This window comes from Lontra canadensis, unplaced genomic scaffold, assembly GCF_010015895.1.
Source record: "Lontra canadensis isolate GAN:19392208 unplaced genomic scaffold, GSC_riverotter_1.0 scaffold55, whole genome shotgun sequence".
In the NCBI taxonomy this organism is placed as follows: Eukaryota; Metazoa; Chordata; class Mammalia; order Carnivora; family Mustelidae; genus Lontra; species Lontra canadensis.
This window is the reverse complement of record NW_022631049.1, coordinates 7180081-7201206: the sequence shown is the minus strand read 5'-3', so window position 1 is coordinate 7201206 and position 21126 is coordinate 7180081. Positions and strand designations below refer to the sequence as shown.

General features: G+C 36.6%; 1 protein-coding gene across 1 annotated transcript in view; it reads left to right on the top strand.

The window, feature by feature from the left end:
• The first annotated feature begins 262 nt into the window (after positions 1–262).
• Positions 263–21126, top strand: part of MNAT1 (MNAT1 component of CDK activating kinase) — a 203417-nt gene continuing 182553 nt past the window's right edge. The window contains exon 1 of the mRNA XM_032875259.1: positions 263–473. Within this exon, the coding sequence (XP_032731150.1) occupies positions 385–473 (89 nt within the window). The 5' untranslated portion in view covers positions 263–384. The remainder of the gene's footprint in view (positions 474–21126) is intronic.

The window sequence follows — 21126 nt, the reverse complement described above, 5'->3', positions numbered from 1 at the left end:
TCTTTGAAATCATGGTAATGTTTCCAGAAAGTACAAGATGGAATCTATGTCTTAGATTTCCTTTAAAAAATACTGCTAGATGCATGGGGATGTAGCTTTGCGTACAATTTACCATTTTAATAACCCCAGCGGGAGATCTAAGGTAGTGAGTGTACTGGCCTACGGAAGCTAAGACCAAGCACCCGCTGCAGGACCGGAAAACTTGCTGCCGGAACCTTTGTGCTGCAGTGTCTCGCCTCCGACCGGTGCTCATTCTCAAAGGGACCGTCTCAGCCGAGTGCTTGTTGGTAGGAACCCGCTTGGCGTCGGGTCTGTGGAGGTTTGGGGGTGCTCTGGCTGTAACTGAAGCAGGCGTCGGGGAGAGTCCATAGGAGAGAAGGCGCCATGGACGATCAGGGCTGCCCCCGGTGTAAGACCACTAAATACCGGAACCCCTCCTTGAAGCTGATGGTGAATGTGTGCGGACACACGCTGTGAGTCGGGAGACAGTGGGTTCCGTGGGGGGTGAGACGCGCAGGGTGGGAGGAGGGAGCAGGGAGATGCTTGGCCTTGGCTCAGGGGAGAAAAGAGGGCGTCGTTCGTTTCGACACTGAGGAGGAAAATGGGAAAAGGAGCGTTGTTTCTGTGAACGGACTCTAGCCGCCAGCCCCTGAGCCGCGCCGGCCTGCTTTGGACTGCTGGTGCCCAGATGTAGTACCCAGCACTTTGCCAGGCTCCCCCCTTCACAGCCCATGTATTTCCACACTGTGTTGACAACTGGGGTCCAGCCGTGTCGCTGGTGAAAGGGCGGCGGATTGGAGTGTTTCATTTCACGAGCAGTATTTTTATTGACAAGGGCGAAATTGCTATGAAAACAAAATTACTGTGACTATATACTTCTGTTTATTATGGGGGTTGATTTGAAAACCCTGTCTGTAAACCAGTTTGTCTTGACGGAGTTTGGTTAGACATTCTCATCGCTGGAAGGGAGAAAGTCTAGATTCTCGGCAGTTAATTTTGGAGAGAGAATAATGGCTGGCATTTAACGAGGTTACATTGTGTGCCAGGCACTGTTCTGAGCTTTTACCGTGAGTTGTCTCCCTTCATTCCCTCAACCGCCCCATGAGGTAAGTACTAGTCTTATTCCCATTCACAGAGAAGGAGGCCGAGACTGCTCAAGGTCCCTTATTAAGTGGGCCCTGCTAGAATTGGAACACACCATGTTTGACTGTGGAACGCTCATTTTGGGGAAGGGACAGGAAAGAGAGAAGTTGAGTTTGCGTATTTTGAAGAATGAGTGCAGGAATTGGTCAATATATTTCTTGTCACATTTTTAAAACATATATTTTATTTATTTACTAGAGAGAGAGACAGAGAGAGAGCGAGCGCGCGCGCGCTCGCTCGCTCGCCCGCACGTTGTGGGGTAGGTAGGGGCAGAAGTAAAGGCGGCCAGTGTAGGGGGAGCAGACTCCTTGCTGAGCAAGGAGCCCGATGTGGGACTCATTCCCTTGACTGCTGGATCCTGACCTGAGCCTAAAGCAAAGACTTAACCGACTGAGCCCCTCAGGCGCCCCTTCTCGCCACATCTTTATGGTCACTTGTAGTATAGTAAAGGTGGTTTTATAAAGCACTTTGGGATTAAAGGTGATATATTATGGTGAGCATATATTCCTGTAATTTCTCTGAGGTTTCTTAGAAATAAAAAATGACGTATAAGCTGCAGTGTGATAGACTAAGTCTTTGGGAAGCAAAACTTGCATGATCAGTTGTAGTTATTATAATAAGGTTTATTAACTTGCTTAATTGGTACTTTTTCTTATTTTCATTTTCTTTTGCTCTATCCAGTAAAGGGAATGCAATAGAACTGTGATTGAACGGTTTAAGATTAGAAATAAGGTAAAAGTAATAAAATAGAATGCATGGAAAAGGGGAAGTGAGATAGTGTATAAAGACTAATAGGTTTTTAGGGAGATTTCCTTCAATTTCTCTTCATTTGCCTGTATCAGCTGTGTTGGTGCTCAAAGAAAGTGAATTTACTTTTTTGGAAGGATACTAAATGTAATTTTCTGCCAGATGTTTCTGCCTAGTAGAAATTAGCTAGTCAGAGAAGATTATGATTTCAGTAAGATAAATGGCATTTTTATTAGACAATTATGAAATAATTTATTTTTAATTAGAGATTGCTTTTGTTGTTTCCTTAGTCTTTTTTGTTTTCTCAAAAGAGTTAAGAATTATCTAAGTTATTGGGGCCTGGCTGGCTCACTTGGTAGAGCGTGTGACTCTTGATCTTGGGGTTGTGAGTTTAAGCCCCACGTTGGGTGTAGAGATTACTTAAAAAATAAAATCATTAAAAAAATTGTCAAAGTTATTCTTGTGTTTCATTTATTTTGGTTCAGTTACTAACTTGTTAGCTATAGCCCACATTTTATAGTTCTTTTTTGACTTGATAAATGAACAAAATGAATAAGAGAATATAGAGTATTGGCTAAGAGAATAAACTTATGATTTTGAATTCTTTGCACGGTCCCTATATAGGGCTTGGCTTTGGGCAAATTACTTATTGTACTCATTTTTCTTATTTGTACAATAGAGGTAGAAGCATTACCTATATTACAGTGTTTGAGGATTAAATACTATATGTAAAATATTTGGAGGTGTTTTATAGAGTTTCTCTACTGTCAAATACAGTATTTGTTTAATACTATCTGTAGTATTTGTTTGATGCTATCATATTCTTACTTGTGGATAGTATGTGTGCTAAGCAGAAATGAAATTGAGGGGCGCCTGGGTGGCTCAGTGGGTTAAGGCCTCTGCCTTCAGCTCAGGTCATGATCGCAGGGTCCTGGGATGAGCCCCGAGCCCTGTATTGGGCTCTTTGCTCAGCGGGGAGCCTGCTTCCCCCTCTGTCTCTGCCTGCCTCTCTGCCCACTTATGATCTGTCTGTCAAATAAATAACTAAATAAAATCTTAAAAAAAAAAGAAATGAAATTGAAACAGGAGTCATTTGGGCTACTATGAAGGACTTGCACAATAATGATTATATTTAAATGAATTCAAGAGACTAATAATATGCTAAAGTGTTAGGTTTAATTATAGTGACCCTATTGTGATAGAGTGAGTAGGAGTAGTGATTCATGAAAGATATGAAGTGTAGGATTATGGAAAGATTAATTAGGGTGTACGGTTTATGGGAGAAAATGCAGGAGCAAAAAGGAGAAAGGAGGTGAAACATTCCGAAAATACGCCTCCGTTACCTGCTAGTAGTTGAGGAAGCATATTCAGTTCAATCCAGCAAATACCCAAATGAATTGATTACATGTGCATGAAAGAAGTTTGGATTCCATGTTCGTTTTTTTTTTTTTTTTAAAGATTATTTATTTATTTATTTGTCAGAGAGAGAGAGAGAGAGAGAGCGAGCACAGGCAGACAGAATGGCAGGCAGAGGCAGAGGGAGAAGCAGGCTCCCTGCCAAGCAAGGAGCCTGATGTGGGACTCGATCCCAGGACGCTGGGATCATGACCTGAGCCGAAGGCAGCTGCTTAACCAACTGAGCCACCCAGGCGTCCCTCCATGTTCGTTTTTTAATTCAAGGATGAGCTTTGTTTTAATTACAGAAAAGTGTGATTTTTTTTTTTTTCTTTTTCCAGACCACCTGTTTTAAGAAACAGGCCTTTCATAGAATTCTGGAGCCATGCTGAATTAGATCGAGTTATACCTAATTCTCATTTAACCAGGTCTTTAATAATAATTTAATTTTAATCCCAGCCATTCTTGGCAAAACTCATCTCTGGAAACTTTAGATGTATTTGATTTTACTAAATCCACGTTTTTCATTTTAAACATGCTTAAGACACAGAGTAGTAGAATAAACAAACATTCGGTGCCTGGGTGGCTCAGTGGGTTAAAGCCTCTGCCTTAGGCTCAGGTCATGATCCCAGGGTCCTGGGATCAAGCCCCGCATCGGGCTCTCTGCTCAGCAGGGAGCCTGCTTCCTCCTCTCTCTCTCTCTGCCTGCCTCTCTACCTACTTGTGATCTGTCTGTCAAATAAAGAAATAAAATCTTAAAAAAAAAAAAGAATAAACAAACATGTCCTGTTATATAAAAGTCAGCATTTGGCCATATTTACTTAAGACCTTTTTCTCTTCCCTTTTTCTATTCCTGCTTCTCACCTACTGGTGAGTTTCTGAGAGTTACTACTATGAATTTTGCTGATTGTGTCTCTGTGGTATTAATATGTTCCTCTGTATTTTCTCTAAATTATTTTATTTATTTATTTAAAAGATTTTATTTATTTATTTGACAGAGAAAGAAGTCACAAGTAGGCAGAGAGGTAGGCAAAGAGAGGGAAGCAGACTCCTTGCTGAGCAGAGAGCCTGATGTGGGCCTCAATCCCAGGACCCTGAGATTATTACCTGAGCCAAAGGCAGAGGCTTAACCCACTGAGCCTCCCAGGTGCCCTCTTAGTTGTGTGTGGAAGCTATATCAGGTTAAAGCTCAACTTATTTATTGTTGGAAAGAAGGACTCATAAGTGGAATTAATTTCTTTGTTCTAACTGATATTCTGGACTAACCTTTATGCAAATTAGGAAACAGTGTCTCCTTTGGGCAGGAAAAGTAGGAAAAGGGACTCATCTTGGTAAAAGAATTTAAAAAAGGGGACTTGTAGATCTATTATTGTTAATTTCTAATTTTCTATTGTGGTAGGAGATTATTAAATTTCAGTCTTTTGAAATTTTCTGAAAACTTATTTATGGTCCAGCAAATGGTCTATTTCGGTGAGCAGTCAGTGTATATTTGAAAAGAATGTTCTGTGACTGCTGGGTGTATTATAAATGTTGATTAGGTCAACTTGGTTGGTGGCGTTACTCAGATCATCTGTATTTTACAAATTTAATTTGTCTACTCATTTTGTCAATTACTCCAACTAGATTGTGGATCTGTCAGTTTCTCCTTTTAGTTCTGTTATGTTTCATGTATTTTGAAGTTCTCTTATTAGGTACATAGATATTTAGGATTGCTGTGTTTTCTTGATGACGATCTCCTTTTGTCATCATGAAATGTCTCTTTTTGTCTCTTGAAGTATTCTTTATCCTGCAGTTTTTGTCTGAATTAAATAGTCATGTCAGCTTTCTTATGCTTACTGTTTGATAGTATATCTTTTTCCATCCTTTTACCTTCAACCAGTTTATATTACTCGTTAGTTAACATCTTGCTCTTTTATCTGGCCTTCAAATTTCTGCCTTTTAATTGGTGTTTTTGTTCTTTTATATTTAATGTGATTATTGAACTCGTTGGGTTTAGGTCTACTTGTTTTCCATTTGTTCCTTTTGGTTTTTGTTCTTGTTCCTTTCTTGCCTTGTTTTGATTAATTGCATATTTTAAAGTATTGGCCATTAGCAATAGCTCTTTGTTATTATTTTAATATTGTAAATAGTTTTTGAGTGGTTTCTCTATGTATAACAATGTATATCTTTATCAAAGTGTATTTAGAGTCACTATCTGACACTCCCCATTTTTCACTTCCCATTTAGTAACTTCACAAACATGAACAATGTAATTCTGTTTACTCACCCATTTCATCTTTTATGCTGATCATGTATCTTTTACTTCTATATATGGTTCAGTATTGTTATTTTTGCTTTAAACAGTTGTCTTTAAGGAAAAGTAGAAAATTAAAAAATAGTCTTTTTAAAAACATATTTTTTGAGATGTAATTCACATACCACAAAATTCATCCATTTTACGTGTTGAGTTTGTGGCTTTAAGTATATTCTCCGAGATTGCTTCCATTACCACAATTAACTTTAGAACATTTTTGTCACTTCATAAAGAAACCCCATGTCACTTAACCATCACCCTCCAAACACTCCCTCTCCGCCATTGCCCCCCTCTAGCCTGAGGGAACCATTAATCTTTCTTTCTTTCTCCATAGATTACCTGTTTTGGGTATTTGACATAAGTGGGATCATTCAATATGTGGTCTTCTGTGATTGGCTTTTTCATTTCATTTCATTTCATTTCATTTTTAAAGAGATTTTATTTATTTATTTGACATAAAGAGAGAGAGAGAGCACAGGCAGGGGGAGTGGCAGGCAGAGAGAGAGGGAGAAACAGGCTCCCTGAAGAGCAGGGGAGCCTGATGTGGGACTCGATCCCAGGACCCCAGGTTCATGACCTGAGCCGAAGGCACTTGCTTAACCAACTGAGAACCCAGGTCCCCTCTGTGATTGGCTTTTACTTAGAATTAATGTTTTTATGGTTCATCTATGTTGTAGCATGTATCAGCACTTTATTTCTTTTTGTTACTGAGTAATATACCATTGTATAGATATATCACTTTTTATTTATCCTTTTATTAGTTGATGGACATTTGGGTTTTCACTTTTTGGCTATTGTGATAATGCTGGTAGGAACATTCATGTACAAATTTTTGTATGCACAAATGATCTTGTTTCTCTTTTACTTAGGAATATATATATATATATATATATATTTTTTTTTTTTTTAAAGATTTTATTTATTTATTTGACAGAGAGAGAGATCACAAGTAGACAGAGAGGCAGGCAGAGGGAGGGAGGGAAGCAGGCTCCCTGCTGAGCAGAGCGCCCAATGTGGGGCTCGATGTGGGGCTCGATCCCAGGATCCTGAGACCATGACCTGAGCCGAAGGCAGAGGCTTAACCTACTGAGCCACCCAGGCGCCCCAGGAGTATAATTTTTGGTTCATATGATAACTAAGTTTTACTATTTCAGGAAGTGTAAGACTGTTTTTCAAAGTGGCTGCAGCATTTTACATTCCTGCTAGCAGTGTGTGAAGGTTCAGTTTCTCTGCATCTTCTGCCAGCACCTGTTATTTAACTTTTTTGGGTTATAGCCGTCCTACTGGGTATAAAGTGGTGAAAAGTAATCTTTTATATTCACCTACTTATTTACTATCTTTGGTATCCTCCTTCTTCCCTTTGCCTGAAGAATTTTCCTTAGCATTTCTTATAGGTCTGTTGGTGAACAATTCTCCTAGATTTTGTTTATCTGAAAGTGATATTATTTTGCTCTACTGTGTGAAGGATTATTTTTGCTGAATATGAAATTAGAGGTTGGCATTTCACCACAAGAAAGACACTGTTTTCTGATCTCCATTGTTTGTGATAGGAAGTTGGCTGTTACTCAGGTCTTTGGTTCCATTTACATAAAAACCTTTTGGGGCCGCCTTTAAGATTTTTTTCTTTAATTTTTGTTTCTGGCAGTTTGAGTATGTTCTAGTTGTATTTTTGTTTATTTGTATTCATCCTAGTTGAGGTTTGCTGAGCTTAGTAAGTCAGTATTTTTTATCCTATTGGAAAATTTTAGTGATTCTGAACTATTTATACTTTCTTCTTATTTTGGAACTCGAATTACATGTATGTTGGACTCTGATATTCTCTAAGTCCCAGTGGTATGATTTATTTTTCTTCAGTCTTTTTTTCTCTCTGTTCTTTAGTTACTTTCTATTGATCTGTCTTCAAATTCACTGACTCCCATATGCAATTTCTAGTCTTCTGTTAAGCTCGTTCAGCATAATTTTGTTACTGTACTTTTTGCTCTAGGGTTTTCATTTTATTCTGTTTTGTAATTTTCATTGCTTTGATTGGATGTCCTATTCATACATTCATTAAGACCATATTTTCTTTTAGTTCTTTGAATGTATTTTCCTTTAATTCTTTGAACATATTTTGTGTTAATACTCTTAAAATATTTATAATAGCTGATTTTAAAGTTTCTGTTTGCTAGATCCAACATCTTGGCTGTTGCAGGGTTGGTTTCTATTGACCGTTCTTTTTGACCGTGGGTCACGTGTTTCTTTTTCCTTTTATGAATGTTTATTATTTTTTTCAAATGTAAACTGGATCATGAGGCTGCTACATTTTAGAGATACTGGATTTTACCTTTCTCTTTGTGTGTTTGTGTCTGTGTGTGTGTTTTAATTTTGTAGGTAGATCATTTACTGGCTGATCACCTTGAACTTTGTAAGCTTGGTTTTAATCTTTGTTAAGACGGATCTGCAGAGATCCCAGTGTGTTTCCTTACTTTAGTGCAACTCAATGTCCTAACTTTTAATTCCTTGCAAAATTTGTTGTGTCCTGATTTTAAGCTTTGTTAGGGGAGTCTGAAATAAGTCTTTTTCTAGGTTTTGGTCCTTACTCCTATTCGGTACCTTTTTGGTATTTCAGCTGGATGTCTAAAGTGTTAAGGTATAATGTGGTGTCTCTACTCTGGCTGGGTGGGAACTTCACAGAATATCCACCACTCCCTTTTTAATTATTTAATTTTGTTTATTTATTTATTTATTTGAGAGAGGGAGAGAGAGAGAATGAGCTGGAGGAGGGGGAAGGAGAGAGGGATAAGTAGACTCCTTGCTGAGCAGGGAGCCTGATGCAGGGTGTGATACTGGGACCATGAGATCATGACCTGAGCCAAAATCAAGGGTCCGATGCTTAACTGACCCAGCCACCCAGGGGCACCTCATATATCCACCACTCTTAACTACCTTTTATTCCTCTCTCATCCACTGTTCTTTAAGCCTTGATTGGTTTTTCCCTGCACAGGTATAGCCTTTTTGGCCAAGGACTTATGGGGGGTTTCCTATATAGACTTCTGGACCTGCTGCTTTGCAGTTTCAGCCATATCAACTGCACTGAACTCTGATCTCTGACTCTTCAGTTTAGCATAACCACTGTACCCTTCTTAAACTCTTACTTGCTGGTCATGGAAATTGTGCCAGGTAGAAACCTGAGGCAATTGTAGGGCTTGCTTTGTTAGTTTCCCATCTCTGAGGGATTATAGTGTTTGTGTTGCCTATTGTCCAATGCCTGTAAACCTGCGTCTCATACATTTGTTTGTTTTATGGTTGCTTATGGCGAGAATACTAGTCTGGCATCAGTTAACTCCATCATGTTTTTAAGGAAAAGCTGGCCTTAACTATTGTTGAGTCATTTGCTTCCTTAGTCTTAGTTCTATATGTACATGTTCATTTTCTTACCTCAAAATTGGCAATTGCTTGTACCTATTTAACATTTCTTTTCTTTTGTAGTTTCTAATTTTTTCACTACCTTAATTTTTTCCCTAATACTTTTCTAAGCATTCCTTTTTTTCTTTTTAGTGGAATGAGTATTTTCAATTGATTAGAATATAATATTGCAGAACAGCTTCAGAAAATTAATGTCCCATATCTTTTGAATGACAATTGCAATAAACATCTCAAGATTATTTTTGTAGGGGAGATTGTTTTGTTTTCAATATGAGTTGATGTCCTATATTTTTTATAATCCAAATCTATTGAGTAGTGGAAAGAACACTGAGTCCCAAGTTAGAAAATCTAGGTTCTTGGTGCACCTGGGTGGCAAAGTCTTTTAAAGGTCTGACTCTTGGTTTTAGCTCAGGTCATGATCTTAGGGTCATGAAATTGAGTCCCACTTGGGGGCTTCTCGCTCATTGTGGAGTCAGCTGGAAATTCCCTTTCCCTCTCCTTTGCCCCTCCCACTTGTGTGTGTACTCTCTCTCAAATAATTTTTTTTTTTAAGATTTTATTTATTTATTTGACAGAGAGAGAGACACAGTGATAGAGAGAATACAAACTGGGGAGTGGGAGAAGGAGAAGCAGGCTCCCCGCTGAGCAGGGAGCCCAATGTGGGGCTCCATCCCAGGACCCTGGGATCATGACTTGAGCTGAAGGCAGTTGCTTAACCAGCTGAGCCACCCAGGTGCCCCACAAATAACTATGTCTTTAAAAAAAAAAAAAAAGAAAGAAAAAGAGTATCTGTGTTCTTGGTTTGCCATAACCAGCCAGTTTTATGCCAGCCATTTAACTTTGAATTGTTTATTTGTTTGGAATAGATAATTTTTTTCCGCCTTTAATCTCTTAAAATTTGGATAATTAGTCAATAGTTAATTAGAAGATTTTTGTGGTCAGTAGCTTTGGTCTCTGAATTCACATCATTAATAGAACTCAAGCTACAAAAGATTTAGTCATTTTTGTTAGTTGTAATTGTTCTTTTCCAATATGGATGAGAGTGCTGATCATTCTGTTTACAGAATATGATTACTTCAGTATGGATTGATTTTGTTTTATGGCTGTGATATATATTTTTTGGTTTGATGAGAAGTGATTATTAGTGTACTTTAGTCTTTAAGATGCAATGTGTGCTAATATATGTAGTTCCTTTTCTTATCTAGTGTAACCTAATGTTATAGTTCTTTAAAACTACAGTTAATAATATTTAGTAATTATGTTATTTGTAATGTGTCTCTTTGTATCTTATCTCCATGCTGCTTCTCTTCTCTAATTCTCGTCTTACCTTATCTCTGTTCTGTTCTTTTCTAATCCTTTTCTTCTTACTGGCAGTCCTTTTTAAAGATTCATTTTACCTGGTCTGTGGCTTTTATATATATGTCTCTCTCTCTCTCTCTCTCTCTATATATATATATATATATATATATATACACACATATTTTTTTTTTCCATCCTCTTTTGGAGGAAAACCTTTGTGAAATTTTGCCTGTAGGTATCAGAAAATTGCATAGGAACCTTGGCTTCATGAATGGACATTCTTTAGGATTTCTTTCTTTAGAAGTTTGTATTATCAAATTTGTGTTATAAGATTCAAACAGGTAATATGAAGCTGTTTTTGAGATGTTCACACTCATTTGTTAAAATACAAGTTATTTTTTTCTGCAATAGTATTTTTTTCTGAAATAGTAGCATATTACTTTCCTTTAGTAATATAAGTATAAACAGAGACGGAATTATTTTCTTTTTTTTTTAAAGTAGTTCTTTTTTTTTTTTATTTAGTTATTTGACAGAGCACAAGTAAGGGGAGTGACAGGCAGAGGGAGAGGAAGAAGCAGGCTCCCTGCTGAGCAATAAGCCCAATGCCAGGCTTTATCCCAGGACCCTGGGATTGTGACCTGAGCCGAAGGCAGCCACTTAACTGACTGAGCCACCCAGGCACCCCCAATTTATTTTCTCATTGCTTTTTTTCTGCTTTGGGCATAAACTGTTAAGTCTAATGAATGGTCAGTGATGTTTGCCTGAGTTTGAATCCTAGGTTTGCTACTTATTAGCTGTGTGATTGAGGGAAAAGTCGTCATATTCTTTAAGCACTTGATTTCTCACCTGTACAATGAGTTTACCAGTAGCCTGTACCTCACAAGATTACTGTGAGGATTAGATTACACACAGTTCAAGTAAGTTTAAGAATTCAGGTAAAGGGGCGCCTGGGTGGCTCAGTGGGTTAAAGCCTCTGCCTTCGGCTCAGGTCATGATCCCAGGGACTTGGGATCGAGCCCCACATCGGGCTCTCTGCTCAGCAGGGAGCCTGCTTTGGAACCTCTCTCTCTCTGCCTGCCTCTCTGCCTACTTGTGATCTCTGTCTGTCAAATAAATAAATAAAATCTTTAAAAAAAAAAGAATTCCAGTAAATTTAAGAGTAAACTTAATTTGTAATCAACTATAAGGAGTTATTTTTAGTATTATGAATGTACATAACACAGTTTTTAGGTTAAGTGTCAATCTTTTTGGCAGTTTACCTCCTGTTTACCTAGTAGCTGGTCGCTGAGATAGTAAATAGAATGAGAATAATTGAAAATTTAACCTGCAATTTTAATGGTTTCATTCACATTTCAAACGTGTGAAGTCTATTTTCAAAGAGAAATAAGACTCAGTAGTAATTTATTAGTTGTTGCTTACTATTAAATATAAGTTTGTAGTCTTTCTTGTGTACACTCAGTAAAATTTCCAGATGACTGATACCCAAATTTGCCTCATCCCAAGAATCATCTTGGTTGCCTAATTAAATTATAAATTTCTGGGCTCCACATAGATCTTTGGGGGAGAGACCTTGTATTTTATGCAGTCTATCTAGGAGAGTCTTGTGTTCAAGCAGTGTTGGAAAACAAAGTGTGCATGTACAACAGTGAGTGTGGCAGACATGATTCCTGCCTGAATTAGTTTTATAGTGTTTGAGCTCTTAGAGTCATTAAAAGGAAATTAGTTTTTTTCCTCTTTGCAAGGAAGACAAGGGAAGTTTAGAGTTATAAAAATATACTTTGTAATTAAGGTGTGAATGTGAGCTTTAACAACTATGCCCCATATTTGTGGAAAAAGTACTATTACAGAAACAGAAACCAGGGGCACTAGGTGGTGCAGTCTGTTAAGCATGGTACTCCTGGGTTTAGCTCAGGTTGTGATCTCAGGGTTGTGAGATGGAGCTCTGTGTTCTGCTCTGTGTGGGGTCTGTCTGAGATTGTCTCTCCTTCTCTTTCAGCCCCTCCTGCTTGTGCTTTCTCTCTCTCTCAAATAAATACATAAGATCCTTTTTTTCTTTTTTTAAAGATTTTATTTATTTATTTGACAGAGAGACCGTGAGAGAGGGAATACAAGCAGGGTTGTTAGGGAGAAGCAGGCAGCCTGATACAGGGCTCAGTCCCAGGACCCCAGGATCGTGAGGGCAGATGCTTAACGGCTGAGCCACTCAGGCATCCCAATAAATAAAATCTTAAAAAAACAAAAACAAAAATAAAAAGCAGAAACCTGAAATCCTGGAACCTAATTGTCACCATTCTGCTGATTTTTAGGGGAAGCACATATTTTTTGTGGATATATTCTGAAGTTTAAGAATTTTTCAAGAAGGGCGCCTGGGTGGCTCAGTGGGTTAAAGCCTCTGCCTTTGGCTCAGTTCATGATCCCAGGGTCCTGGGATCGAGCTCCACATCGGGCTCTCTGCTAGTCAGGGAGCCTGCTTCCTCCTCTCTCTCTCTCTGCCTGCCTCTCTGCCTACTTGTGATCTCTGTCTGTCAAATAAATAAATAAAATCTTAAAAAAAAAGAATTTTTCAAGATTAGCATCAAGTGAACAAAAATGTTTAGATGGTTAAAAATGCATAAATGTTTTTGTGAAGTAACCACTGAAGAGGAAAGATCTAAATATTAGCCCCATTAGGAAGGTGGAATGTGATGTCTGATTTGGCTGTCATGCTGAACATGGAAGCCTGTGTAAAAGTACATCCCTCAAAGTGCTATTTGTTTTGTCAGAAGGATTGATAGGAAGTTGGCAAAGTCAGTTAATTTAAAATTGGGAGGAGTCTAGTAATCATCTTTTTAGTTCTTTTATATCTCTCTCCCGTCTTGTTTTTTTTTAACAGATGGGAAAAACAAAGCCTGTTTAAGGTTAAATGGTTGCATTGCCCACCTGGTCAGCTCTACTTTTTTCTTTCTGTGTAAATCCTAGTTAAGAATCAGTCAATTAAATTTTAATCACATTTGCTAAATAAAATTCTTATTAATGTAATGCAACTAGATTGCATGTCAAACCCTTTTATTTATTTTTACTTTTTAAAAAGATTTTTAATTTTTATTTATTTATTTATTAGAGAGAGAGAACGCGCAAGCACACAAGCAAGGAAAGGGCCAGAGGGAGAGGGAGAAGCAGACTCCTCCCTGAGCAGGGAGTCCGGCACTGGGCTCCATCCCAGAACCGTGGGATCATGACCTGAACTGAAGGCAGATGCTTAACCGACTGAGCCACCCAGGTGCCCCTAAAACCCTTTTAAAAAATGAAAATACAACATTATCAAAATCAGTTGGATACACTTAGGACAATTTTTCTTTTTATATTTTAGTTTCCAGGATGTTAACATAAAAAAAAAAAAACTTTAAATGTTCAATAATGATTTTTCCGCCAATCCTATATTTTGCTATATCATTTTATTTGAATGATAATATATAAACAGTGTCATAATGTTTGGCTTTTGAGATATAAATGTGCAAATTGGGAAGCCTAAATGTATTGTTTGTACAATGAAATGATTATTTATTTATATTAAAAAAAGATTTTATTTATTTATTTGACAGAGATCACAAGTAGGCAGAGAGGCAGGCAGAGAGAGAGAGGAGGAAGCAGGCTCCCCGCTGAGTGGAGACCCCGACGCAGGGCTCCAACCCAGAACCCTGAGATCATGACCTGAGCCTGAAGGCAAAGGCTTAACCCACCGAGCCACTCAGGTGCCCCACAATGAGATGATTTGGAGGGTAACTAATTTTATAGTATTTTTACTTTGCATATTTCATTTTTGATTTGTATCATAGATATATGCTTGTACAAACAAGTGTATTCTCCACAAAAAGAGAAGAAAATGTAATATTCATGGACTTTGTTAGAACTGTTTGGAAGTATTAGGTTTTCTTACATTCACTGTTAGAATATATAGAAAAACAGAATTTTGAGATGAAGAAAAATGGTTGTATACCTCATTCTGCTTTCTTTAGAACATAAATATGATAGTGGCTATATCATTGAAAATTAATGAAGGCTCCATCAATATGGTGCAGTGCCTCTGCATCACTGATACATATATATTTAATGAGTCTGCTATTGTAATTTTAGGTAACCGAAGCAAACTGCATCTAACTCTGATTTACTTAAAAACAATTCATTCCAGGGGCCCCTGGTGGCTCAGTGGGTTAAGCCTCTGCCTTTGGCTCAGGTCATGATCTCAGGGTCCTGGGATTGAGCCCCGCATCGGACTCTCTGCTCAGCGGGGAGCCTGCTTCCTCCTCTCTCTCTCTGCCTGCCTCTCTGCCTACTTGTGATCTCTATCTGTCAAATAAGTAAATAAAATCTTAAAAAAAACAGTTCATTCCATTAAAATATAAATATCTTAAAATCTTCTAATATTAAATATAATTTCTTCATAAATAATTCTACAGTGTTTACTTTTAGGCTATAATTAAGTTGTTTCTAAAGAGAGCATCACTTTTTAGGACTGTTTCAGATAATGTAACCAAAACATGTCATTTGATCTTACTTCTTGTTACTGATCTGTGGACTTGGAATAGAAAATATGGGGGAAAAGTTTTTAGAAAGTTATAGGATTGTGGTGTGACATGGAAGATGTTATATTTTTGAGATCTGTTGGAGGATACATGAAGAACATTTTAAGGATATATTTCTATATTTGATGTTAGGAATATAACTATTTATATTTATATTCAGTCTTATTTTAAAATGCTTTTATTTTAAAATGTGTATTGCATTAGTTTATTGAAAAGATAATATTAAAAACATTTCTAAAAATTAAAACATTTGTGACAACAGAAAAATAGTTGTAAATATAATACTTCTACAGAGAATTTATTTTAATTTTTACCTTCTGATTCTTATGAGTGATTCTACTTAGAAATCAGTTTTTTTTTTTTTTATTTATTTATTTGACAGACAGAGATCACAAGTAGGCAGAGAGGCAGGCAGAGAGAGAGAGGTGGAAGCAGGCTCTCCGCTGAGCAGAGAGCCCGATGCGGGGCTCGATCCCAGGACCCTGGGATCATGACCTGAGCCGAAGGCAGAGGCTTTAACCCACTGAGCCACCCAGGTGCCCCTAGAAATCAGTTTTATATAATGTGTGGTTTTTATAGAACTGGAACTTGCTGAACTACATATTACTTTATTTTTTAGAAATGTTCATATTGCCAGTCAAATGAATACATAATTGATATCTTACAATTTAATAAAATATTGTGTTAGCAGATGAAGATTCTTTATCCATGTTTTTTTTTTTTTTTTTTAAGATTTTTATTTATTTATTTGACAGAGAGAGATCACAAGTAGACAGAGAGGCAGGCAGAGAGAGAGAGAGGGAAGTAGGCTCCGTGCTGAGCAGAGAGCCCAATGTGGGACTCGATCCCAGGACCCTGAGATCATGACCTGAGCCGAAGGCAGCGGCTTAACCCACTGAGCCACTCAGGCGCCCTATCCATGTTTTTTTTTCATCCATGTTTTTTTAATGCCTAATCAGATCATAGTAAAAGGAGTGAGTTTCTTTAGAAAGTTGAGGCCAATAAGCAAAGTTTTAAAGACAAAAAGTTCTTACTTTTAAGGTAGTTTAAGTATATTTCTAGGATCTAAACTGTAGTATGTTACAATAGATCTCTGCATTATTTGGATTATGAATGTCTTATTTCTCATAATTGTATTTGGGATATTCATTAATATTTAATTCCTTATGGAGGTTAATTGCAAAAAGCAATCTATGTAATGTGTTGCAACTAAATGCAAAAACATACAATTTAAAGTAGGAATGGTGTCAATAATAATAAATTGCTACAGCTAGTATAAGTTTAGTGCTTGTAATTTCCCCTTGGGAAATACATTATTTGTGCTTCCTATTTGCTTTATGTATTTTGGGTTTATATTATTTGGAATTAGCATAGAAACTAACATGTTATATGTAGAAGTTAGAATGTAGCAAGCTAGAAATTACTGAACTCATATAGGCCAAGTGGATTGATTACTAAAATTCCTCACAGAGGATAATTAGTTACTTACGTAAATATTACCAGGATGTTTTGTTTTGTTTTCTGTCAAAAGGAAGAGCCAGAAATAAACTAGTGCTTTTCGACTATTCTTTTTACTAGCACTGTTCCCAATTATTGTGTTCATTTATGGGTTTTTGTTTTCTAGATTTTGCTTATAGAGACATTTTGGTACAGTGGTTAAAAGCATCAACTTTGAAATCAAAGAAACTCAAGTTAAATCCTTGTGCTACCACTTACTAGAGACCTGCAGCAAAGGCTTTTTTGACCCCTTGATTCCTAAATCTTAAAAATGGTGCTAAAAATAATGCTACTTGATTTACAGGCTTGTTGGGGAGATTAAGTAAAGGACAACTTGTACAACATTTGCTTGGCGTTATTATTGCCTGGCATATAGCAGCTAATATTTATTGAGCACTTACTGTTGTTATTATTAAGAGCAGTAATGTCAATTTTAACTGTTATGTAATGTTTCTTTCTGAAAAATTATAAAATAGTTGTAATAATAGAGAATCTTCAGTGTGCTGAGGGTACTGGTCAACCAGATGTAATCATAGTTTCTGTGCATATGTATTTGTTTTTTTGAAAATTAGATACAAATTAGATTGTGTTACATGAATTTCTGTGCAACTTAGTTCATTCATTTATCAATATATTTTGAATAACTTATGTTTGAGTATATAAATAGGTCCTTTTTCATGGTTGCATCTTTTGAGAATGCATGATCTATGTAGCCAGTCCTATATTAATGGAAGCTTGGTTGTTTCCAGATATTCAGTATTACAGTTTTTCAGTATACATCCTTATCTTTGTGTATATGCAAGTTTATCTGTGGAGTAAATTTCTTTCTTTTTTTTTTTTTAAAGATTTTATTTATTTGACAGACAGAGATCACAAGTAGGCAGAGAGGCAGGCAGAGAGAGAGAGGAGGAAGCAGGCTCCTTGCCGAGCAGAGAGCCCGATGCGGGACTCGATCCCAGGACCTGGAGATCATGACCTGAGCCGAAGGCAGAGGCTTAACCCACTGAGCCACCCAGGCGCCCCTGTGGAGTAAATTTCTAACAGCAAAATGTGTATTTAAAATTTTGTTAGACATTACTAATATTTTGTTTATTTGTTTTACTTATTTCAACTTCCCTGATGTGGAATTGACATTCATTAAAATGCATATATTTAAAGTGTATAATTTAATCAGTTTTGACATATTAATAGACCCATGAAGTGATCACTGCAATTAAGATAACAAATATTTCTGTCATCCCCCAGATTTGCTTATGCCTTTTTGTAATCCGTTCTTCCCTCTGCTCCTATCCCCAGGCAGCAAATGATTTGCTTTTTCTTAGAGTAGTTGGCATTTGCTGTTATTTTACATAAAATCATAGTCTGTTTTGTTTTCCTTTTTTTGGCTTGGCTTCTTTGACTCCATTATTCTGAGATTCATCTCTTTTATTGTATCAGTGGTTCATTTCCTCTTTATTACTAAATAGCATTCTTATGTAGATACATAGCTTGTTCATCCATTTACTAAAGGGCTCGTTTCTGGTTACTTGTATTACAAAAGAGCTGCTATGAACTTTCATGTAAAAGTTTTTGTATGAACATGTGCTTTTTACCATGTCTGGCTTGCATGGTAGGTATATGTTTAACTTTTTAAGTTTTATGGTTTTAGATTTTACATTTAGATCTGTGATCCATTTGAAGTTAACTTTTGTGAATGGTGTGAAGTAAGAGTTTTGGTTGGTTGGTTGGTTGGTTGTTTTTCCTACGAGGATATCTAGGGTATCTAGCATTATTTGTTGAAATGCTTCTCCTTTTTCATTGGATTGCCTTAGCATTTTTGTCAAGAAGCAATTGACTAAATAAGTATGGGTCTGTTTCCAAGCCCTCTATTCTGTTCCATTGATTTATACCTGTCTTTGCTAGTACAACCGAACTGGTTCAGTTACTGCAGCTTCATGGTAAGTCTTGAGACTTGGAAGTGTAAGTTTTCCCACTATGTTTTTTATTTTAAAAATTGCTTGATTATTCTAGGTCATTTACATCTCTATATAAATTTTAGTATCAGTTTGTCAACTTTTGGTAAAAATGCCTGCTAGAATATTGATTGGGATTGTTTTAAATTGGTGGAGAATTGCCATCTTGACAATATTGAGTATTCAAATCAATGAATTTGATATATCTCTTCATCTACACAAGTCCTTAATTTCACTCAGCAGTGTGTTAAAGTTTTCAATTAGAGGTTTTAGACAAGTTTTATTGTATTTATTTCTAGGTAATTTTATTTCTTGTTTCTACTATATGTGTCATTTTTAAAAAAAAACTCACTTCTTAATCATTTGCTATCAGTATGTGAGAATACAATAGATTTTTGTATATTAACTGTATATCTTGTAATCTTGCTAAATTCTTTTATTCTAATAATTGATTTGTAAGTTCTCTGAAATTTTATTTATTTATTTATTATACTTTCTACACCCAATGTGGGGCTTGAACTCACACTCCCAAGGTCAAGAGTTGAATGCTCCTCCAACTGAACTGGTCAGGCCCCTCCCCGCTGATTTTCTGTGTAAAGGATCATGTCTGGAAAGGAAGGGCTGTTTTACTTCCTTCATGCCAACTTTATTTATTTATTTCGTTACTTACTTACTTGGCTGTGAGGCAATGCCAGAACTTCTATGATAATGCCAAATAGAAGTGCTGAAAATGGCATTCTTGTTTTGGTCTTGAGGATGAAGTTCAGTCTTTCACCATTAGATATGATATTTTATAGGTTTTCCAAATATTTCCTTTATTAGTTTTAGGAAGTTCTTTATTATTCCTAGTTTGCTGAGAATTTCTCTCTTTTCCTTTTTAAATCATGAATTGGTTTTGAATTCTGCCAGTGTCTTTTATGAATCTGTTTAAATGACCGTGTGATTTTTTTTTCTCCTTTATTCTGATAATATGGTGAATTACATTGATTCATCCTTGAATGGTAATTCAATATTGTATTCCTGGCTTTAGCACTAACATATCGTGGCATATTATTATTTATATATATATACTATTAGATATGGCTTGCTAGTATTTTGATAATCATCTTTGCTGGATATCTTAAAAAATTTTTTTGTAATGATCTTTGCTAGGTTTTAGTATTAGAATTACTGTGGCCTGGGTACCTGGGTGGCTCAGTCATTAAGCAGCTGTCTTTGGCTCAGGTCATGATCCCAGGGTCCTGGGATCAGGGCCCACATCGGGCTCCCTGCTCAGCGGGAAGCCTGCTTCTCCCTTTCCTGTTCCCCCTGCTTGTGTTCCCTCTCTCTCTGTGTCTCTCTCTGTCAAATAAATAAAATCTAAAAAAAAAAAAAAATTATTATGGCCTCATAAAACCAGTTGTATTGTATATTAGCTACCCATTTCTTCGTAACAAATTATTTCAAAATTTAGTAAGTGAAAGCACAAATGATTTCTCACAATTCTGTGAGTTAGGAGTTCTTTAGTGGCTTAGCTGTGAGATTCTGGCTCAGGATCTCTTACAAGGCAATGATTAAGATATGGACTGGGTGCTGTAATCATCTGTAGACTACTGGAGAAAGATCAGCTTCCAAACTTCTGGCATGAGCTGTAGTCTTCTGAAGGCACGAATGAAGCTGTGGAGGATACAGTTCTAAGCCTACTTTTGATACTTTTATGAGAAGTCCTGATTTCTTTACTGTTTGTTGTTTAGAGGTCTCAGTTCTTTTTGTCCTAAGGATTTTAGTATCCTCCCGACATAGTAGCTTTCAAGAGAAAGAGGCAGAAGCCACAATATCATAAGCTAGCTTTGGATGTCTGACCCTGTCATTTCTATCACATTCTTTTTATTAGAGCCCTAAGTATAGTTCATATTTAGGGTGGAGGGGAATTAGGCTTCACCTTTAGGTAAGAGAAGTATCAAAGAATTTGTGGATATATGTACAACCACACCAACTATATATCTGTATGTTCATCATTGTTAGAGCGTAATAAATCCAGAGGATTTATTTATCAGGATTTATAAATAATAATAATAATAATAATAAATATAATATATTATATTATATAATTATATTTTAAATAATATATAATATTATATATAATATATAAATATATATAATATATAAATAATAAATCCAGAGGATTTATTTATCAGGAGGCAAGAATCCTCCTGAGGATTCTTGCCTCCTGATCTTCATGGCCTTGCGGAATTTCTTCCCAAATGGTTATCAGAGTTGCTTGGGTCACCAATTGAATACTGTAGAAGTGATGGTTTGTCATTTTCAAGGGTAGGTCTTAAAAAGACTCTGCAGCTTTCTCATGGATCATTTGTTCTTGGGAAGGACAATTTCTGTATTGTAAGCAGCCATATGGAAAGGCTTATTTGGTGAAGAACTGAGGCCTTCTGTCAACTGCCATGGTAGTAAGCGGTCTTAGATTTTCTGGCTTCATTCATGTCTTCAGATGACTGCAGCCCTGGCTGTTGTCTTGACAAATAACCTGCTGGATTCTTGACATTCAGAAACTGTATGAGATAATAAATGTTTATTATTTTAAGCTTGTAGGTTTGAGGGTATTTTGTTACACAGTAGCAGATAGCCAGTACAGTCACTTCACCTTTATTGAAACAAATGACACATATTAGGGTTTCTTTTTATGATAGTGGGGATAGATTTCCAGAGTCCTGTGTCAAACAAGCCGTTTTTCATTATGTAGAGAAGTATTTCTTATTCAAGGAGATACAAACAACTTTCATTTAGAAGTAATCTAGGGAAAAACCAATGATACTGTTTATTGTAATTAAATTGTAAA